This window comes from Phodopus roborovskii, unplaced genomic scaffold (assembly GCF_943737965.1).
Source record: "Phodopus roborovskii unplaced genomic scaffold, PHOROB, whole genome shotgun sequence".
Classification (NCBI taxonomy): Eukaryota; Metazoa; Chordata; class Mammalia; order Rodentia; family Cricetidae; genus Phodopus; species Phodopus roborovskii.
In genome coordinates, this window is record NW_026126636.1 from 11,419,761 (window position 1) to 11,442,459 (window position 22,699).

General features: G+C 51.5%; 2 protein-coding genes and 1 non-coding gene across 3 annotated transcripts in view; 1 reads left to right on the forward strand and 2 right to left on the reverse strand.

The window, feature by feature from the left end:
* The window catches only part of Arhgap35 (Rho GTPase activating protein 35), a 56,251-nt gene extending 36,798 nt beyond the window's left edge, over positions 1-19,453 (forward strand). Inside the window, exons 3-6 of the mRNA XM_051206922.1 lie at positions 9,497-9,574; positions 10,870-11,001; positions 18,375-18,480; positions 19,081-19,453. Of these exons, the coding sequence (XP_051062879.1) occupies positions 9,497-9,574; positions 10,870-11,001; positions 18,375-18,480; positions 19,081-19,438 (674 nt within the window). The 3' untranslated portion in view covers positions 19,439-19,453. The remainder of the gene's footprint in view (positions 1-9,496; positions 9,575-10,869; positions 11,002-18,374; positions 18,481-19,080) is intronic.
* Bbc3 (BCL2 binding component 3) overlaps positions 1-22,699 on the reverse strand; it is a 256,886-nt gene that overhangs the window by 80,137 nt on the left and 154,050 nt on the right. The window lies entirely within an intron of this gene.
* LOC127239054 (U6 spliceosomal RNA) lies at positions 2,288-2,390 on the reverse strand. The gene has a single exon (XR_007835954.1). It is a non-coding gene; the product is annotated as a U6 spliceosomal RNA (small nuclear RNA).

Sequence of the window (22,699 nt, forward strand, 5' to 3'; positions counted from 1 at the left end):
CCTCTCCAGCTCTGCCCTGTTTGTGCATGCTCTGCTCTTTCTCTTATCCTGGAACTCTGGACAGTTGTAAAGGAAGTGTCTGGTTTGGCCCCAGGGTTAATGGGTGCCACACCTTGGAGGTGATGTTATCATAGCAGAGAACTTTTTTCTTAAGTCTAGCCACCAAGAATTAACTGAAGTATCGAAGGGAAAAAGGAGTGTTCATAGAAAGTCTGTGAGCAATGGAATAAAGTCAGGTGACAGTACCCTCCCCAGCCACATACAGACAAGTTGGGGTTGTTTGTTTGTTTTTTGCTTTTGTTTTGTTTTTTGGATTCCAGGGCCTGGGACCTGCTTTTGCCCCAGAGGCTTCTCTGACTATAAAAGGCGCTCCTTAGAGGCCAGGGCTGTGGTTGGCGACTGTTGATTCCTTTCATGGTCCACCTTGCAGCACTGGAGAGGCGTGCCTGTGGCCTCGAGGTGCTGTTCCGCCTGGCTGCTCTGGGGAGCTCTGGCACCCTGTGTAGAGGCAGAGTGCAGTGGTGTCGTGACTCATTGCAGCCAGGCACTAGACACTGGCTTTGACAGCTTTGTCCCGCCATGAATTCCCTTGGAGTGGTGCGCCAGCTCCGCTCATGGCCACACCGGTGCCACCGCTGTGTCACCAGGTTGGTAGGTACACTGATAGGGTCACTCAGTGAGGCCACACCTCATATTCTTGACAGGAGGGCTCTCTGAGTGTCCTGGCTGGGGACTTTGATTCCTGTCCTCAGAGAGAAGTGTGCTTGCCTCCACTGTGGGTTATACCCCTTTCACACTGCTGGCCTGGGACATCCGGAGAGCTGAGAGTCACATCCAGAAGCCCTGCTCTTGGATAGTTCATAGCAAGCCCAGCCAGATGCCTGAGCCATGCGATACACAAACTTGGTGAGGACTTTGTGTCTTCTCCTCCATATCACCCTGCCCTTCCTCCCCAGTCAACCCTGGGATTGATGGCGTGCTGTGCAGATGGACTGTGTCACAGGAAATGCATAGTCACACTGCCTACCGTCCAGCTGATAACAAGGCTTGTCATAATACAGTGTGTGTAGCACTCCGTCAGGGAACAAATGACAGGGACCTTGGGGGAGCCAAGCAACTCAGGTTGCACAGGAGGCAGAAAGGCAGTGGGAGCCCAGTAGGACATGCCAAGTGGGATTCCTGCTGACCTTTGGAGGAGTACTACAGCAGGGAGCCTCCCGAGCAGGCCTGGCTGGGGAGAAGGGCTGTCCGGGAACACTGTTCCCTTGGGTGCAGGTGGGTCCCCGAGGTGGAAGTGGGGAAGGGGAGCCTGGCCCCTTTGGGTATAGCATTACACCTCCGCGCTCTGTTTGTGCAACCAGATTAATGCGCCACATCCCAGCTCCATCACCCAGCCAGCTCTGTGACCTTGGGCAAACAGTCTGGCCTCTGACTATTCCATTGCTCTGTAAAACGAAATAAAAGAGTGTCTAAGGTGTGTGTGTGTGTGTGTGTGTGTGTGTGTGTTAGAGCTTATCCGTGAATCCAGCATTTGGAAGGTAGAGGCAGGAGGATCAGGAATTTAAGGTCATCTTCTGTTACATAAAAAGTTTAAAGCTAGGTTAGGCTACATGAAACTCTTTCTTTAAAAAACAAAAATAAAACAGAAATCTACTACCACTTTGTGCTTCCTGACCGTCCACAACGTAACTCAACTCCTCCACATTCATGAGACCACAGACTGATCCCATCACAAAACTATGAACCAAAGGAAAACCTTCCTGCCTTACAAACCAGTGACAACAGCAGTCATCTGTGTCAGTTGGTGGAAGGGTTTGGCACTCTGCTTCTAATAAAGACTTAGTACAGTGTCTGGGCCATGGTAATCTTCACTGTGATTGTTACTGACATTTTGGTATCATTTCAGTATGCCTTTGATTTACATAATCTTAATGTTCTCTCTCTCACACACACATACACACACACTCACACATTCACACACGCACACACATACTCACACGCACACACTCACGCGTGCAATAGGGTTTCACTGTGTAGCCCTGCTGTCTTAGATCTCACTCTGTAGATCAGGCTGACCTTGAACTCACAGAGATCTGCCTGCCTCTTCCTCCCAAGTACTGGGACTAAAAGGTGTGTGTCCACACCTTCTTAACAGATGAACTAATGATACAATTAATTTTTATTTTTGTGACAATTTCTAGCCTCAGAGGATACACAGTTTGTTCTTAGCCGCCCAGCTCAGCTGTAAGGCAGAGCCAAATGTGTGTGTTTGGGGGGGGGGTGTTAGTTAATGTTGGAGCATGTCATAAATTTGTGTCATACTTTTACAGAGGCCATACTATCTTCTTTGTATTGTTCCATTTTAATATGCGTGCTGCTGAAGTGAGAACGCGTGTGTGGGTTTGTTTGTTTTTTTTTTTTTTTTTTTTTTTTTTTTTTTTCCATTGGATGGATGCTTGTGAGAAAAGATCTCACTATGAAACCCTGGCTGGCCTGGGACTCCGTATATAGACCAGGCTGGCATTGAACTCACAGAGGTCCACCTGCCTTCTACCTCCTGAGTACTGGGATTAAAGGTTTGTGCCGCCGCCACCCACCCAGGTACCAAGTGTTTCTGAGTGCTTTCTGCTGTTTCAAAGTGCAGGTCATGTCTGCAGACAGACTCTTGAGGCTTGTTAAGAGTGCAGGCTACAGGGCTAGAGAGATGGTTCCATGATTCAGAGATGTTTCTGCTTTGGCAGGAGACCTGGTCCCACTTCCCAACACTCATACGATGGCCCACAACCATCTGTCCCATCAGTCCCAGGAATCTGACACCATCTTTTGGACCAAGGGTGCTGCACATTCATGGCACACAGACATGCGTCCAGGCTCAGAGGAGGGGACCTTCACCACCCCATAGCCTGTTTGGTACGGTGATGGCAGCAGAGTCTCTGCAGGAGGTGCACGGTGGCAGACTGTGGGCATGTGCCCCAAAGGCACGCTGCTGCTCCTGCTCCAGAGAGCCAGCCTGAGTATCGCTTGCTGTCCATCCTGCCAGAGTATGGGATTTTAACACGCTAGCAGCATCAGTTACTTCAGAGGGAGAAAAATAACGCTAAAGTGCTGATGGTTTTTTTATATCCAAATATAGAAATAAAAACATAAGCAACTCCAAATTTGTCTCAGAGGAAGTATTGATTCACTGCTAAAAAAGAAAATGAGAAGAACCGAGTGGTGGTTATACAGGAACAGTGGCACAGCCTTACTTCTGCCAGACTGCTGCCAGTGGGGAGAGAGAAGCTCGTCTGGATATTAAATTTTTGCCATAAACCTGGACGTGGTGGTATATCCGTCCTCTAGTCCGAACACTCCGGAGGCAGAGGCGATTGGATCTCTGTAGGTTCCATGCTCGCTAAGGCTGTAGAGGAAAACCCTGTGTGGGTTAGGGGGAAATTGAGAGCCACTGGCCTCTCGGGAACTCAATGTTGAAGAGTGAGAAATGGGCCATTCATAGTCAAAGTAGTTTTAAGTAAGCCTAAAAACTCTGTACAGTAGCTTGCCTGTCATCTGCACACTTAGTAAGCCCATGATGTCATACTTGGTCATAACCAAAAGGACAAAAAGCAATAGTAATCTACTGAAAGAAGGAATAGATGTTGCTTTTGCCTGTTCTGGAGTGTGGACAGCAGTCAAGACAGAGTGCACTATGTAGAGGAGGCTGGCCTCAAACTCATGGAGATCTGGCCGTCTCTGGAGTGCTGATATTATAGGGGTATACCACCACATCCACCCTTGGCTTGCTTTTTTTGTTTTTTAATCAACACCATATGTGACCATGGTTACATGGTCAGCTACATAGAAAAAGCAATTGTGAGTAGCTGGAAAGATGGCTTAAGTGATGGTCAAGAGTATGGGCTGCTTTTCCAGAGGCGGTTTTGGTTTCCAGCACTCACATTGGGTGGCTCAAAACTGTTCGTAACTCTAGCTCCAGGGGACCCAACACCCAGCCTTGGGTCACCTGCACGCATATGCACGGACATACACAGTTTAAAGTATTTTTTTTTTTTTTTTAAAGCAGTCACAGCATTTCCAGGACAAGTTTATTCCTAAAACATCTTTCTGTTTTGCCTGTATTGCCCCCTTGTTTCATTGATACTCAGGACTCTAGGTAGTGGAGAAATTCTGAATTCTAGGCTGTCTTCTAGAGCCACATTTAGGAATGTGTTGTTCCCCTCCAGAGTGAACCGAGTCACTGGAGCCAGTTGTATACAAGCCCCCTCCCCTGCACTTGATGCTGGGCTGCATTTCAAAAACTGGAGAGCCAGAGTGTGTTACAATACACTACCGGAACGGTAGAACACAGCAGGGTTAATGAAGGTCATGTCTGTGAAAGCTCTCCACCTTGTGTGTGTTACTTCATCTGTTCATGTCAGCGCTCCCATCCGGGCAGTGGGACGGGAGGCAGCCTGCCTTAAGGAGTTGTTGTAAGAACTGTGCAGACACATACCCAGCACTGAACACCTGGCCTGATTCTGAGTGAGCACTTAGCACATGGCTCATTAATGTTGGGTAATGTTGGGTCTGGCCTCCCTGGGCCAGATACTAATCTTAAACAGCATCCCAGACAGATACTTATCCACTAAGGAGGGAAATGAGAAGTTCTGGACCATTCTTTAAATGGCATCAATGACTATTAATAGTTATTTTATGTATTGAGAGAATATTTGCCATCCTGTAATTTCCATTCTTAGTCACATCTCTGCTCCCTAGAGCCATTGAAACAAGATTGTCCTGCATGTCCTGATATTTGAAAATAGTAACATTGGCCACTCTCTCATTGTGTGTGTGTGTGTGTGTGTGTGTGTGTGTGTGTGTGTGTGTGTGTGTGTAGGAATGTACAACTTACTCGTGCTGAGGCCAGAGGTTAGCACATCAGGTATCTTTCTCACTTGGCTCTCATTTTTTGAAACCAGGTTTCACTGAATCTGGAACTTCCCGTTTTAGCTAGATTGGTTGCACAGCCAGCCCCCAGAGAAAATGCTTCAAACAGGTAGAGGCTGCTGGGTGAGGTTGCCTGAAAGTAGAGGGGTTCTTTGGAGACTTATGGTAGGCAGGGTGCCTCCGTGTCCCGTTGCTCTCTGGTAGATTGACACAGTGCATACCAGCCTCTCCTGGTGGGGGCCCTGCTGGCATGTGTGAGCTAGTCCCTAGAATTGTCTGCCCATGTTTATGATAACCCTGGCGTGCCCTGCTGGATCCTGGTCCCCTCTGTCCTGTGTGGTTTAGGCCCCTTGTCAAGTGGCCCTGCTCTGTACAGCATCCTGTCAGCCCCCCACCAGTCACTTTAGCCATCATGATAGGCACAGTCAGCTTCCTGTGCTGTTTGTTTTTAATTGATTCTAAGTGGTAGTTGTAATAAATTGTGCCCGCTAGGCTAATGATACCTTTCCTAAATTATGCCATGGCGTCGGGTACAACAGCAGTAGGGTTGCTGTTCTAACATGGGGTTTGGTAAAACAAACAGGCAGGCCGCTTACGGGAAATGCTAAGCTGATGATTAATTGATGTTCTGGAGCTAGCCTCTTATTCTCAGATGTGCCATCCTGTGATGATCCTGTAGTGAGCAGCAGCCAGACCCTGGTTCGTTTTCAGACAGCCAATGTGTTGTTTGTTGTGCAGAGGACAGGGATGCCTGACCCCGAGGAGGCTGTTGCCAAGCGTGCCTTTCCATCCTGGGACATAGGAGTCCGTCGTATCACCACGTAAAGGGGGCTGATATTTAGGGACAAGGAAGAGAGCTTAGAAAATGTTTTCAGACTAGGTCATGAAAGCTGGAAACTTGAGGCACATACCGGGGCTTGTCAGCATATGTCCTGTTCCATCTGTACACTTGTGATGTGTCACCTAACAGGTGAAACGGGTAGAAAGGTTCAATGTGGCTGAGAACATTTTCAAGTCATCATACAAATTACTAAAAGCACCATAATGACATGTGCCCAAAATCCCAATGAGGTGGAGGAGGCAAAAGACAGACTAACCGTGAGACGGGGCTACGAGAGACGCCATCGCTGTCGTTAGCAGCGGTGTTGTTTTTATTAACAGCTGGAGATGTAGCTCAGTTGGTGGAGATTCTGCCTACCAAGTAGAAGGCCTGTGGTGACACCAGTTTGATTGTCAGCCACACTCACGCCATGTGGCTAACAGCTTCAAAGGACAGACGTTTGTGACCTCGGAAGACACCTGCACTCCCATGCACAAACCCAAACACAGACATAGGAATTTTTGTTTGCTTGTTGTTGCCTGTAACACAATAACTAAAAGATCCAGTGACTGATAATGGGGTTCAAACTTCCAGCTGAAGAACAGAAAAGAAAAGTAGCGGGCCACCAGCTCTCACTCTACCTCAGGCTGAATGGGCTGACCCTGCTGCCTCTCCTCAGCCTGGCTGGAGAAGGAACACCTGCTACTAAATACTGAAGACCCTGCTTCTGTCTTTTGTACCCGCTAGTGGGGATTAAAGGCGTGAGCTCTGTTACTTTACTCTCTTAGACTGACTCAACCTCGTGTAGCCCTGGGTGGCCTTGAACTCAGAGACATCCACCTGCCTCAGCCTACGGAGTGCCGGGATTAAAGGTGTGCACCGCCATGCCTGGATCAATGATGTTCTTGATTCCTGTCTTAATTTTTAAAAATTCACACTATTTCCAGATTATCCGATGCCCTGCAAAGGGTGGAGGAGCCTTTCCTTAAATTCCTTACAGCAGGAACCCAGCTGGTGGCAGCAACCTTGGCTTCCGGCTGGAACAGTCTACAAAAGGAAAGGTGATAGGAGAAGCTCTGGCGTCAGCGTCATCTCCAAGAATGCCGGCTACTTGACTCCATGTCCTTGATTTACCAGATCCTAGCCGCTTCCAGGAACTTCAAGAAGCCACGACTTCTGGTGGTGACAGATCCCAGGGCCGACTACCTGTCCCTCGCTGAGGTGGTCTTGCATCAGTCTGTCTGCCTTCATTCTGTGTGACACAGATTCTGCTGTGCGGAGAATCCAGGCAACAAGAGAGCCCACTCAGTGGTCCTGGTGTGGTGGTCAGTGGCCCCAGAAGTTCTATACACGTGTGGAACTGGCTCCCGTGAGCAACCGTGGGAGATTATGCCTGATTCTACCTCTGCGGAGATCCTGAAGAAGTCGGAGGGGGAGGAGCAGAGCTGAACGGCTGTGACCAAGGGAAGAATTTTGGTGTGACGGACCACACCGGATCTGACCCTGGACAGGTGCTGCCACCACTGAGACTCATCTGGGGCTGCCATTGCTCAGGCCACTGAATAAGTTAGAACAGAGCTGTTCTGCAGACCCTTGAGTAAAAGAAAAGAAGATGGATGAAAAATAAATATTTTCTTTTTTGAAAAAAGTAGTAGAAAAGGGGGCGAGAAAGCAGACATTTAATACTTAAAGACCTCTTTCACGTTCAGTGATAGGCACTGCAGAGGGAAATCAGCAGCATGAATAGTAAGAAATAGACCTAGACTGGGGCATGGGCTTCTCGTGGGAGAGGCACAAGGCATCCCCGGGTGGCTCCTTCCAGTGCTTTGGAAACACCAGGAAAGGCCACTTAAGGTCCCTGCCCTTAAACGCCTGGGAGAACCTAAACAAGGGTAGAACTGTTTCTGGAGTCATCGTGGATACTGGGATCTGGCATGGGACATTGTTGTTGTGTGTTTTGGTTTTTGTGGTGCTGGAGATCAAACCAGGGCAGGTGCTCTACCACTGAGCTGTACTCTAGCTCCTCAGAGCTAGATTATAAAAACATGAACACACTAAGTTATGTAGGAAAAGTTCACAGGGTGCTCTGTGTGAAAGAAGGGACAGTTTTCTTCATTCTTAGGGGTCCAGAAAAGCTTGTTGAGTAGGCTGCATCACAGCAGCTGAGGTGGACAGACTGCACCTTCCTTTCTGCTTCCTGTGGCTCTGGAACTAGGACAGAAACCCGCTCCCAGCAGGCAAATGGCCAGCACAGAGCCGCGCTTCCAGCCTTCTTCTTTATTTGTTGGGATTGGAGATAAGAGTGTCTCCTTCCACTGACTGGGCTCCAGGGATTAAACCCAAGCTGTTACTGGGTGGTGGCGGTGCGCACCTTTAATACCAGCATTCAGGAGGCAGAGTCAGGCATAGTTCTGAGTTCAAGGCCAATCTGGTCTATAGACCATGTTCCAGGACAGCCAGGGCTACACAGAGAAACCCTGTCCGAAAGAAGAACCTCAGACTGTCATCCTTGGCAGCGCCATTGTCCCTCTTTGGCTCTCTGAGACAGTGTCTCACTCTGTCACCCATGGAGACTTAGAACGCAGTGTGTAACCCTGACCAGCCTCGAACCTTGCTCTGTCCCTACCTTTTAGGACTGCAAGTACGTACCACCATGCCTGGCTTTTTATCTTTAGCAGAAACACACTCAGGCTGAAGAATCAGTTCAGTGGCTCCAGAGGACCTGAGTTCAGACAGCTCATAACTGCTGTAACTCCAGCTCCAGGGCATGTGTTCTTCTTCTGTATGCTGAGGGCACTGCTCTCACGTGACATATACACAAACTATGAAGCTAAGGTTTTTAGGGGCTATTTTTGTTTGGGCCTGGTGGTGGCGGCACCCACCTTTAATCCCAGCCCCTGGGAAGCAGAGGCAGGCTGGTCTGTGTGAGTTTGAGTTTAGCCTGATCTCCAGAGCTAGTTCCAGGATAGCCTGACTCTTTTTTGGTTTTTCGAGACAGGGTTTCTGTGTAGCCTTGGTTATCCTAGAACTCAGTCTGTACACCAGGATGGTCTCCAATTCACAAAGATCCTCCTGCCTCTGCCTCCCGGGTATTGGGATTAAAGGTGTGCGCCACCACCACCCAGCTAGGATATCCGGACTCTTACACAGAGAAACCCTGTCTTGAATGTCCCTCCTAAAAAGGGGATAAAGGGGCTGGAGAGATATGACTCAGCAGTTAATAGCACTGGCTGCTCTTCCAGAGGACCTGAGTCAAGTTTCTAGCACCTTTGAATGGCCTTCATTGGTACTAGGCATATACCCAGGCAGAAATCTCAGAATGAATACACACACACACACACACACACACACACACACACACGTATATATTAGTAAAATACTCAAGATTGCACTGAATGCGGATGATGCGCACTCAGGAAGTAGGAGCAGGTGGATCTCTGGTATTTGAGGCTAGCCTGGTCTGCATATCAAGTTCCAGCAGATACTAAGCCAAATGAAGTAGCAAACATCTGCAGTTCTGTCACTTGGAAACTGGAGGCAAGAGGATGAGGTGTTCAAGGCCAGCCTGCACTAGGTGAGCCCTTACCTTTAAAGGAAAGGAGGGTGAGGCCACGTCCCGCAGTATTTTTAAAAGAAACTCCAAACAAGAAAGCTACCCTGCTCCTCCATCTTGGCGGGAACCTGGTCTCCCCAGCCAGCCCCTGTCCCTCTGCTCCCCAGCTCTGGTTCATAGGACCTGCTTGTTTTTCACAGGACTGAGCACTGAGGGCATCTACCGGGTCAGCGGGAACAAGTCAGAGATGGAAAGTCTGCAAAGACAGTTCGATCAAGGTGAGTCACAGCCTGCTGTGTATCATAGTCCAAAGCAGATGCCGTGGCTGGATGCCAGGAAGGCCTGGGTACTCCTGCCACCCATAAACCTGAGCCTGAGCCAAGAGGTACCGGCTCAGAGACAGAGGTCACATGGGTCTCCTGACCCATGGGGGACCAGGTCTACCAATGTAGCGTCCCTGACAAGGCTGTTCCTGGCCCTGCCTCACTTCTGGGAGGGCCTTGCCTCCTTGGGCTAGAGCCAGGGGTGGTAGCATTTGAATTAATGATCCAGTATCTTTTGACAGTCCAGAAGTGTCTATATCAACAACATTTCAAAATAATTCAGGCACTGGACTTGAGCTCCCAAGCTGAAATGTTAGTCACACCAGCTTTGGGTGTATGCCCTGCTTCTAAGTTAAGTCAAGTGTGAAAGACTCCCAGCTAGAGACTCAGCCCTTAATGTTAGAAATGCCCACTCTGATTGCCAACCCATGCCACCAGGCCAGAGCAGAACAGTGAATATTCTCGGCTCTCATTAGCCAGAGAGTGGGTGAAGTGGAGGGGACAGGAGGGCCAATTTCTGAAGCAGCCAACTCACCAGTTGTCATGTGCCAGCTGACAGTGATACCTTGTAATCATATGCCACCATATGAACATCAGAAATATGTCCTTAAAAAAAACACAGCTTCACCGGGCAAGTGTCAGATAGTACGCTTACAATAAGCCACATGGAATTATCTCAGGGCCTTTGCTGACCAAAGTGGTTTTGTGGTACATGACTGTACCTGTAAGAATCCGAATAGCTGTAGTCCAGAAAGGGGCACTTGGTGTCCATTTGTAGACAAGTCCTACGGAATCAAGCATGCATTGAGGCTGAAGAGAGAGGGGAGATAAGAAAGAGGGGTCAGAGGGGCCGTGGGCTGGGGGGGACCTGGGGAGAGGGGCCGTGGGCTGGGGGGACCTGGGGAGAGGGGCCGTGGGCTGGGGGGACCTGGGGAGAGGGGCCGTGGGCTGGGGGGACCTGGGGAGAGGGGCCGTGGGCTGGGGGGACCAGGGGAGAAGAAAACGGGGGATGCTTCCTCCTCCATCATGATTTCGCTGAGGCAGTGACTGCATGGCTGGCAGGAAGGGAAGTAGGGAAAAGCTGAAGCTCATCAGAACCCAGTGGGGTGAGCAGGGGACCTGGCGGACTGGAGGAAACCTCTCCAGTCACGTCTGAGCCCAGCTGCCAGCTGCTCTGTTGTCCCTACCCTGGGCAGCATCTAGAAGCCTCCTGTGGCTTAGATGAGTCTGGCCTCACTTCTTGCTTTCAGACCACAATCTGGACCTGGCAGAGAAAGACTTCACCGTGAACACTGTGGCAGGCGCCATGAAGAGCTTCTTCTCTGAGCTCCCAGACCCCCTGGTACCATACAGCATGCAGATTGACCTGGTGGAGGCCCACAGTGAGTACAGACAGCTAGGAAGAGGCTGCAGCCATAGCTTGGCTTGTTTCCTGCCAGCTCTCTTTTAAGTTAACCCATCTATCTATCTTTTGCCTCTGGGCGTTTATCTTCCTCTTACTTCTGTAGATCTTACTTCCATTCTTACTCCATATCTAACTGGGTGGCTGGCCCCTGATGTCCTGTTCTCCTTGTTCTTCTTGTTCCTTTCTCATTCCCAGATGCTTTCTTCCCCAGATTTCTCCTCATGTTTATCCTCTCTGCCTGCCAGCCCTGCCTATTCATCTCTCCTGCCTTACTATTAACCACTCAGCCCTTTATTAGACCATCAGGCAAAGAATCACAGCTTCACAGAGTTAACCAAATGCAACATAAACAAAAGTAACACACCTTAAAATAGTGTTCCCCGACAGCAGCTGCAGGTCCCTGAACCTGGCGTCTGACGTGCTGTCGTCCCTGACCCTCTGCTATGCCTGATCTCCCAAGTCTGCCCTAAGTTTGCTTCTTGGGGTAAAGCTGGACCTGCTGTTCGGAAGCAGGTTATCCTGGACCCTTTTCTTTCTTCTGCCTCACACAAGGCAGCAAACCCAGCAGCTGAGGCCATACAAACCCAGAAAGTTACCTCTGGAGCTGAAGAGATGGCTCAGCGCTTAAGAGCACAGGCTGCCATTCCAGTGGACCAGGTTCAGGTTCCAGTACCCACATGATGGCTCACAACCATCCATACTCCTGTTTTAGGGAATCTGAGGATGCCAGGCAAGCATATGGTGTACAAACATGCATGTGGGTGAAACACAAAATAAAATTAATAAATCTAAAAAGGTAATTTTTTTTTAAAGAAGAAAATTGGTGGGGGTAACAAACTCTCAGCGGCCTTAGTTGGCAGGCCCAGGGCTCTGCAACCCATAAGACCTGCAGGATGTTTTTGTTGTTTATTTGAGGTAGTGTCTTGTGTGTCGTTGCTGCATGTGCTACATGCCTGACTTAGAACCTCTATAGTCTTAATGGCAGTCTCTAGGGCAGCAGCTCTCCATCTGTGGTTCATGACCCTTTTGGGGTCAGACAACCCTTTCATGAGGGTTTCATAACAGTAGCCAAATTACAGTTATGAAGTGGCAACAAAAATAATGTTGTGGTTGGGGTCACCGCCACCTGAGGAACTGTATTAAAGGGCCACAGCGCTAGGAGAGTTGAGGACCGCTGCTCTAGGATAATCACTGTGTGGGAGGCTTTCTCATTGTCTGGGTATGGCGTGTACCATGAAGGACCTGGCCTCTTGGAGCTGCCCCACAGACGGGCACTTATTATTTAGCCAAAGGAAGCCTCTGCCCTTGCAGGGGAAGAGGGAGAAGGCCCAGAAGCAGCAATTCCACCACAGTCGCTGAAAGGCTCAAGGCCAGCCTGGTCTATATTGTGAGTTCCAGGACAGCCAAAATACATAATAAGATACCCTGCAGAAGGGGGAGAGGGAGGGAAGGGGGAGCCAGGCAGGCCTTGCTGAGTGCCAAGAAAGAGATGAGGCACAAAAAGGGGAAGTATGGTCCTGGGCTAGCTCATCACTGCCTGACTCCAGCGGTTACTCTCAAGGCGGTGGGGAGGTTGGTTATAGGTCAAATGGCTCCTGTTCCTGGGTCCAGCTGTGCAGGGTGCAGGGCTCAGCCTCTCCGTTTTGCCCACCTACCAGGGCTGGGCGGCAGCACTTACAGTGGGGACCATCTCAGGCTCATGCTATGTTTCCAAGGAACCTTGGAGGAGGTTCAGGAGGTGTGCACTGGTTGGTACCCAGCTGAAGACCCAGCTCTCACATTTGTCTTGACCTGGCGCCATCTAGAGGCATGTTGAGTACTGGCACCCAACAGAATGCCATTGTTGTTGGAACAGCAGACATGGCACCTTTTTGTGGGGAGGGCCAGGAGAGGGTGCTGCTGATAGGGGTCCACGTCCCTTCCTCCCATCGCTTCCGCCACCCACACTGAGTTCCCAGCTCAGAAGGTGGCTGCACAGCAGCCTGGGAAGGGTGGAGTCGTGTAGCTTCCTCTCCATTGTGTGCCGGGCCACCTCTTGTCCTGCTTTCTTGACTTGACAGCCTGACAGAAGGGTAGGGAGGAGGGGGTCTCACGGACGTGGCACTGCACAGCAGCGGCAGCAGGTGCAGCCCAGTGTTCAGGGTGTGCTTGGCTGAGTCAGATGCCAGGCAGGGAAAAAGTTGTGTCAAGAGGAAAGGTAGAAGAAAGCCTGCTGAGCCTTAGAGCAGCACGGGTTTCCATGGCAACAGCAGCTCAGCCGCTCTTTTCACTTACCCTCAGAGTAGCTGTGTCCGTGTGTTCAGGCTTGTGTGCGCTTCCACCCTCCCACCACATGGTGAAGGTCATTGTGTGGTTGTCGTGGGAGCATCAGAATGTCACGAGCTGACCACTGCTGGCGAGTGCCCACCGAGTGGAGTCTGTGCGCGTTTGCCCGCTGTCTTCCCAGCTTAGTCAAGGTAACCAAGACAGCTCAGGTTGTTGCTTGCTGTGTGCACAGGCTCTGCTGGGTGTTGGTGTGCTCTTAGTCACCAGCGAGGTAGAGGAGTGTCTCTCCATGGTACAGAGGAGCCGGAGGCTCTCAGAGTGACACAGCTTGGCTCGAAGCCCAGGTCACACGGCTGGGGACTGGCAAGCTGGAACTTGAGTCCCTGCTTTCCCTGGGTGGAAGCTGATGTTCTCCGTAGACAGACTCAAGCAAGCTGAGCTGCAAATGCAGAAAGCTCCGTGGTGGGGGGAGGCGGGAAGTAGTGAGGAGCCCTGGCTTCAAGGGCTGGAGTTGTAAGGCAGCAAGTGGGGCTCTGTAATTCCCTCTCTTCTTCCCCTCATCCTAACCAGAGCTTGTTCCCAGACCACAGGGTCTTCTTCTCTGCCCTTCTCCAGCACCACCAATCCCTTCCCTGTCCAGAGCCCCTCTAGGCCACCTGGGCCCCACAGGCTGCCTGTGGCTTCTGTACTGGCAGGTGTCCCGGAGCTAGGTCCACTCTGGGTACAGGATTCCAGGCCAAGGACCTGTGGCTGCCAGCATGTGGTCATCCAAGGGAAATTGATCTCAATGCAGGCTTATCATCTACCTTTCCCATTAGGCAGATGAGGCAGCTAAGGTTGTGGGGTGGGTGGCCCTCACCACCCTGTAGGCTCTTGTTGCCATATGACCTCAGGATGTTGTTTTCTCTTGTCTGTGCACATAGCAGCTCAGAGATGCTGTGTCCTGAGAGGCAGGTGACAGTGACAGACAGAATAGGGTTCCAGCTGCAGTCTGGTGGAGAGGGACACTGCCCAGCTTGCTGCATGATCATGCCTCCAGAGTAATCTGAATTTTCCATACTAAGCCAAGCAGACGGTGGTCCCAGCCTGGCCTTAACCATAACCTTATGTGCCACACGGGAGGAAGACAGGGACACACCTGGGGCTTGCCTACATTGCCAAGCCTCTGTCCAGCTTTCTCCTTTCGTAGTAGTATAACTCTGCAGAGGGAAAGCAGCTGCCGGTCTAGGCACTGAGGGCCTGGAACTCGGCTTGCAGTAAGCAGCCAGGTTGGGGGACAGTAGGGTCAGAGTCCTTGCCAGGATTTATGGCCAGAGCCAGTTCTTGTACCTTTTTGTTTTCCTTAGTTTAGAGTTGCAGTTGTTGTGTTTTTATTTGTTGGATTAGTTTGGTTTGGTTTTTCAAGACAGGGTTTCTCTTGTAGTCCTGGCACTCCTGGAACTCACTCTGTAGACCAGGCTGGCCTTTAACTCAGAGATCCGCCTGCCTCTGCCTCACAAGTGCTGAGATTAAAGGTGTGCGCCACCAACGCCCAGTTAGTCTGGGGTTTTGCTTGTTTGGTTTGGGATTTATGTTTTGTTTTGAGGTAAGGTCTCATTCTATAGTCCAAGCTGTCCTCAAACTCTGCATTCTCCTGTCCCAGCTTCCCCCGTGTTAGGATTTGAGGGTGTTTGTAAGGTCCCTGATTGTCCTGACTTCCCTCTCCTCCTCCTTTGGGAAGAGATCCTGAAGACTCAGCTGTTACCAGTTGCATCGTGTGTGTGTAGATCTCGCCTTGGTCTGTCTGGGCCCTGAGAGCCTGCTCATGGCCCCACCCCACTCCATTCACTGGCTCCAGGACATGACAGGGGTCTAGAGCAGAGAGCAGTGCCGAGGTCCAACCCCGCTCTTTGCCTGAATTCCTACTGAGGAATGCATAGAGAGCATCTTGGAAATGTCCCTAGGGTGTCCCTGTGACACCATGCAGATGTAAGCATCTTCTGTCTCCCAGAAAGACAGAGGATAATAAATGAAATGTCATTGCCAGGCATGGGATACCTCCCTACTAGTTATCAGGAAGGAGCCCTGAACCCCAGAGGGTATTACCATGATGCGTGGTTGCCCACCATAACTCAGTAAGATCCTACTGCTGAACCTCAACTGAGCAGAAAACTCTCTGATGACTAGCCTACGTAGTCCTATAAGGTGCTTTGCAGGCTGCTGTGGGAGAAAGACATCAATATTTTTACCCAGTGCTCAACCCTGCACATTATAATACCACCCTGCCTGGCAAGGTGTGTCCATTAGTACAACGGTAGCATGGCAGTTATGGCTCAAACCAACTTCTTTCTGATTGGATATGGTTTGGTTTGAGCCTCCTCCACAGGAGGAGTTTCATGCTAGATACTGACTAAGGAGAGCATGGGCAAAATAAAAAGGGCAGTGGTGGATTGGATTGGGCTTGGTGAACTGCTTGCCTAGGTCCTAGGTTCCACCCCCAGCACCTTAAAGGCGTGGGGGAGGGGTTGCATCAGCCTTGCTTTAGTGTCATGGGCTCAGGGCCAAGCTTGGCAAGAAAGACTCTAGCTCCCTGTAACCCTCCCCAGCATTAGTGAGTGCAGGGACCCAGCAGACTCGCACAGGTGGGAAGGGAGGGAATACAGGTCAGAAAGAAAGGAAACGCCCACCACTGCTGCTCTGCTGATCCTCAGGTGGGAAGGCCAGGGCCCTTCCCTGAGTGAGACTGCTGTCTGAGATGCTGCTACACAGGTGTGTGATGAAAAGGGACACAGCTGTGTTTGTGTCACTGGGCATGCTTACATCTGGGGGGGCACTACTTCCAGTAAGTGAAAGTGAGCTGTGCTCATGGTTGTCATGCGTTTGCTAAGCAGTCACCCATCCTCCCTCCTGGGGCTCCCTTCTGCTAACCAGACTTCTATTCCTGTGGCTCCAGTCATCTTCCAACAGACAGGCAGACAGCTCCCATGGCTCAGGTTCCCTGCAGGTCAGAGCAGCTCCAGGAGGCTGAGTGACCCTCGGGTGCCACTTGCCCAGACCAGGGTTTGAGTCAGGTTTGGGCCCTGAACTGTAGCCAGCAGCTTGCACCTCACTTCTATGTGATAACAGATTTGTTTTGAGACAGGATCTCACTATGTAGCTCAGGCTGCCCTGAAACTCACTAACTCACTATGTAGACCAGGCTGGCCTCAACAGATTCCCCCTTCCTCTGCCTCCTGAGTGCTGGGATTAAAAGCAAGCGCCGCCACCATCACCCCTGCCCCCCCGCCAGATTTTATTTTTAATGCAATAGTTTAATTGTAATTTCTCCCCACTCCCCCACCATTTCTTTCATTAGAAAACAAACAGGCATCTAAAAAATAATAATAAGATAAAAACCAATCAGAATAGGATGAAACAAACTAGCAGAAGAACCAAAGAATAAACTCAGGAAACGCAGAAATCCCATAAAAGCACAGAATGAGAAATCATAACATATGCAAAGGGCTTGTTGGGACTGACAGAGCGTTGTGAGACAACCTCCAAAAATGCCATTGAGACAAGGCATGGTGGCAGGCACCTTTAATCCCAGCACTCAGGAGGCAGAGGCCAGCCTGATCTACAAAGCAAGTTCCAGGCTCTAAAGCTACACAGAGAAACCCTGCCTTGCAAACAAACAAATGCTATTGAGTTCATTTTGTGTTGGCCATCTACTTCTGGGCATGCGATCTGCCCTGAAGAGTGTTTTGTACGCCCAGTGAGACTCCAGTAGAGAGAACCATTTTTTCACCTGTGAGCAGTTATCAATTGGAAATAGCTTCCGGGTTATGGATGCCGACTTTCTTACCCTATCTGTAATCATTTTATTGCATTGTTGTTGTTGTTGTTGTTGTTGTTGAGACAAGGCCTCATCCCATAGCCTAGGCTGACCTCAAACTGACAATCCTCCCTCTTCAGCTTCCCAAGGGCCGGGATTTGGGGTTCATGCCACCATGCCCATGTGCCCTTCACCTGGGAGGCGTGGCGTGGTGTCTAAACCACCAGCTGTTCAGAGCTGGAGTGCTGTCCAAGGATGCTGTGCCCCAAACACACGAAGGCCACTGTAGGTTTGGTTGGGTTTGGTTTTGGGGGGTTGTGTATGTGTGCAGGTATGTTTGCACAAGTGGAAGTCACCAGATGACCTATACCCTGTGATTCCCAGCAGTCAAGCTGAGGTCAGTCGTCCCCAGGAGCCACTCTCCTAGCCGCTGTCAGCCCCCACTGTGGTGACACTTCTTTCCACGTGCAGAGGGATCTGGGCTGGCCAGGTGTCCCACTAGGCAGAATCTGGACCATTTTTATGCCTTCCTGTTAAAATGAGCCAAGCTCAGCTCAGCTCTGCAGCTGGTCAGTTCAAATCCCAGCTCCACAGACTTCCTGTCTGTTTCCTTGTTTCCCATCCTCAGAACAGCAGATTGTAGAGATGACTGACCTGGCATGGCATGGGTGACATGCTTCCTGTCACAGCACATTAGAACCCTCAGTAGGCGGCAGTGAGCACAGAGGCATGTGGTCCCTTTGATGAGCTGCGCAAGAATCACCCACTGTCTGCATCAGCCCCTCCAGCAGCACCATGTGCAAAGCCCCTCATGTCTGCGGGGACGGACAGAGCCCTGGTCTTGTGGCCGACCCCCTCCTTCCATGGTCTGTCAGTGTGGGTGGGTGGCAGTGCCGTCCCGTCTGGCCAGGAAGCAAGCAGTCTTTCTGCATCGGGGTGCCTGTCTCCAGGGGCAACCGAGGAGCAAAGAATGGCGTTCTTTATGGCAGAGTCTGTGGATGGTTCATCTTGTGGGGCAGGAGGGGGGCAGGAAGCCCAAGCATACAGTACTGTCCTTTAGCAGGGGCCTGGGACATAGAAGTGGCCTGGACCCCAGTCCAGGTGTGCAGCCATGGGTGCAGACTCTGAGCATGAGGGTGAGGTGGAGCTGCCCAGAAGCCCTGGCCTGTCCTCCCAGAGAATTGCCAGAGTTCACTTGGGTCACAGGTCCTAGCAGCTGCTTCATAGCTCCTTTACACCTCCAGAACACCCACCAAACTCAGCCCTGAAAAGCCTTTGGTTCTCTCCTTCAGAAATCAACGACCGAGAACAGAAGTTGCATGCTCTTAAGGAGGTGCTGAAGAAATTCCCAAAGGAAAACCATGAAGTCTTCAAATATGTCATCTCCCACCTGAACAAGTAGGTTCCATGCTGTCGGGAGGTTTTCCCCGTCATAAACAGCCATCTTGGGTTAACTGAGGGAGAAGGGGTCCGCAGGGCCCGCCCTCTGCTGCAGCGGCCGGTAGCATAGCCAGGGCCCTTGGCATCCTTAGTTTCCATTCCGGATCTGGCTACAAGCCCACGGCTGGAGGTAATTTTTCTGGCAGGTACTGGTGCCTTCAGAAACTTGATAGGAACAGAAATGCCAAGCTCGTAGAGCTGCTCCTTGTCCGTGTCTCCATACTGGCATGAGGCAGAACACATATCAGGGGTGCTGTGGGACAGAACAGCCTGCCGTGTGAGCAAAGCACTTAAGCAGGGCGTGTCCACTCATGGTGGGGCCGTTGGCAGACGGGGAGTATTTGAAGCCATGCACTAACTCACTCCCTGCCCATCCCAAGTGTCATCACCACTTTGGTTGATGGTCGGTACACTGCACCTTCCAGGGGCATGTAGGGCCTGCATGTCTACTCAGCCTCTGGACCCTGTGGCTCCTTGTTGCTAGTGGCAGGGTCAGACAAGGGCTAGCAGTCAGGGAAGCCCTGTGCAGATGTGACCTGGCTTTGCTGTCCCCTGCAGAGTCAGCCACAACAACAAGGTGAACCTTATGACCAGTGAGAACCTGTCCATCTGCTTCTGGCCCACCCTGATGCGGCCCGACTTCAGCAGCATGGATGCGCTCACAGCCACACGCTCCTACCAAACCATCATCGAGCTCTTCATCCAGCAGTGCCCCTTCTTCTTCTACAACCGGCCCATCAGCGAGCCTCCGGGGGTCGCACCTGGCTCCCCGTCGGCTGTGGCTCCCACTGTCCCCTTCCTCACATCTACACCTGCTACCAGTCAGCCGTCGCCTCCACAGTCACCTCCCCCAACCCCTCAGTCCCCAATGCAGCCATTGCTCTCCTCTCAGCTCCAAGCCGAACACACGCTGTGAGCCACCACGGTCCAAGAGGCAGGAAAACCAATCGTCTTCTTGACAGGGTGCCATTTGGCCTTGAACAAATCAGGTCCCCTGAGGTGGGGGTTGCAGCCAAGCAAGCGCCTTTCAAAGATTTCAGTGGTGGCACTAGCCAGCGTCCACCCTGGCTGGGCAGTCGAGCACCCTGCAGCCTGCTCTTCACCTGGCACTGGCTGCACTAAGCTGTGGGGCCCTGCCCTCGGCCTGGGCCGCTCTGAGGACTGAACTGACCGGACGTCGGCCCCAGCACCCTCCCTGGACCCTTTGCCCAAGCTGTCTGCCTGCACCAGCGTCAGGGCCCCATCATCGGGACACCATCCCAGCCTCTGCCAGGGGCAGAGGCTATACCCCAGCGGGGCTGGCCCCTCTACAGAGGACGCTTCCCAGTTTGTCCTCCCATTTCCATACCTGCACACACCTGCAGTGGGGTCCTTGGGGACATGTGGGCTCTGGCTCTGCTGCCCCACGGTACACACTGGGGCACTGGCGTGGCCCATCAGCACAGCAAGAAGAGAGCTTTGTGTCTAGACCCAGTGTGGCTCCCCTCCAGCCCCTTCCCAGGCTTCTGATCCACTCCCTGCAGCAAAGGAACACTGGAAGGAAGATGGGAACTCTCCACAGAGATGGAGAGACAGAAAGCACGGGAAGAAAACAGACCTCAAGTTCCCGCTTCCACTTGCCAGGTGGCCACTGGGTAGAAAGCCCCTTGTCTGTGTGTGACAGCAAAGTTAAGGACACCTGCGCAATGACTGCAAACCCACTGGGCCCCCGTAGGTCTACCCCCTGAGAAGACAGAGCCTTTGGAGGGACTGTTGGCAAGGTCCCTACCCTACTGCTGACCCGCACACCATAACACTACATATTTAGAAACACTAAAGGTGTGTACACCCAGCACCCGGGTTGGCATAGGTGTTAATGTGGGGACATTTCATCCCATGCTGCAGCTGTAACCAGCAGGGGTGTCTGGGACATGGGCAGGTATGGTATGGCACCTTGCAGAAATGAGCATCTGGTTATACACAGAGGATCCTGTTTTCAGGCAGAGCCACCGTGCCCGGCTTGTCACCACCCTGTACTGACCCAGCTCTGCCACTCAGCCCAGCAGCCTCCCCATGCTCTGCTCCTGGTGTAGCAGCCCTAGTCAGCTCCTACCTCTGCCTCCTACTTTGATCTTAGCACTGGGTCATGAAAGCGACACTAAGGTACCCTGGGCATAGGAGGGGCTTGGGTCGCACAGCACTGTCCTGGGCCCACCGTTGCACTTTAGAAATAGCATGTGGGTGTGTCCCGGGATCCCTGCCTTTATGTCTGTAGGGCAGGACAAGGGCCCTGCCCTGCAGAAGCTGGCTGGCTGTCTCCCTGTGTCTAGTACTTGGGGACATAAGGTGCTTGCAAACCTCCAAGACCAGACCAAACCCAAGGTACAGGCATGTTAATGCGCAAACGTTGGCTCCCTGCAGAGGGTCTGGTTGGGTGCTGTAGGCCTGGGGTCAGCAGGAGCATCTGTGTGTTGTCCACTACGGTCACTGACAGTCTCCTGCCCTGACCTCGTGCCCTTAGCCCCACACTGTTTGAAATGGCTTCCATTCAGTCAGTAGCTTCTGCGCTGGGTCTTGAAAGAGATGGAGGCGGAGCCACCCTGCCGAGAGCAGAGTTGCCACAGTGCCTGTCTGAGGCTGCTGCCTGCACCCACTGCGATGTCAGCAGTGGGAGGCAGGCTGAGGGAGGCGGGTAAATGGCCAGTAGAGCCCTGCTTGCAGGCACCAGGCTGGAGCACCTCACTCCTGCCTGCCTCTCCAGACACTCGTGGCAAGGCGACCTGGGGACCTTCAGAAGAGAGCATTCGGGCAGGGCTTGTGTGGGCATGCTGTCATAGGCCTCAAAGCGGTGGCCAGGTTAGCTGCTGCCTACCTGGAAAGCTGCCCGGGAGGTGACCCCAGCCCGTTGCCACCGCCACAGCTCCCCAGGCGGGGTTTTGTGGTGCACACTGGGCGGTCTGTGGTCCTGCACTAGCTACCCTACCCTTCTCATCTTGGCCTTTTAAGGGACATGAAAATGTCTGGTGCTGTCTGCCTCCATGCTCTCCATTTTCCCCAGCAGAGGCAGGCAGCAGCAGCAGACTTCTCGAACCTTCACACTGTCTCTACCACTAGGGGGTGATATTATAGGAGCAGCTCAGCTTGCAGGCCAGCCGGGTGGGGGGGGGGTGAGCCCTCCTGTGACCTGTGCCTCCGCCCCTGGTCTCATGGGAGGGAATCCCTGAGGGCCTGCATCCTCTTTGTGCTCTGCCCACCCCCCACCCCCACCCCAGACCCCTCAGACTCAACAGTGGGCCAGCTGCAGCCATTCCCCAAAGTCACCTGCAGGTGGCAGTCGAGGAGAGGTCATTCTCCATTCCACGTCACCCACACTTGCATGGGGTCATCCAGGACCGCACCAGCGAGGGACGTCAGAGGCCACGGCTAGAGGCCCTAGATGGTTCCTTAGCTATCACCCCAGCCATGAAGCCACCCAAGTAGTGGACCCAGGTCATAAGTTATTGTTCGCATTAAAGAATCATGTTCCTGTGTACATTTTAAGCAAAGGAGACGTCTCGGGATTGTATGGGAATAAAACTTGTTTGAAAATTTGGAATAGTGCTGCAGTCCCTTCTTTCTCTGGTACTTGTGCTTTCACGTTAAGTGATCTTCATATGTCTTAGATTAACAAATATTTTGAGTTTCCTGAGGACCAACAGAAACATTAATGGTATTGAAGTGTGTTAGTAGTCTGGTCGTGTGCCCAAACTTCTGTCTTGCAGCGAAAGTGGAACCCTGTCTGTAAAGCGAGTGTAACAGTGATTTCCTGTGTCATGGTGGCTGGAACCAGGACTTCTCTAGTCGGCGTCAGGAATGTCTGCTTCGTATCCAGGATTCTTGTTTCTTCTGCTTTTTCTTTTCTTTCTTTCTTCTTCTTTTTTTTTTTTTTTTTTTTTTTTTTTCCAACAAGTCCTGGGTTTCTGAGGCTTCCTCCTGTTTAGTGCATGGGCAGCCATCCTGGCAGCCGGAACATCTCTGCTGAGGTGTTTTTGTTTGGTTTTGTTTTTTAAAATCATGTATTTGCTACAAAGTATTGTACTTGTCTCAATGGGAATGGTGTAAAAAAATGAAAAGGCCTTATGTGATGTACCATAGTTAATAAATCAACCTTGTACAATAAAAATAAAACACAGACCTGAGAGAAATGAAGGGGCTGTGG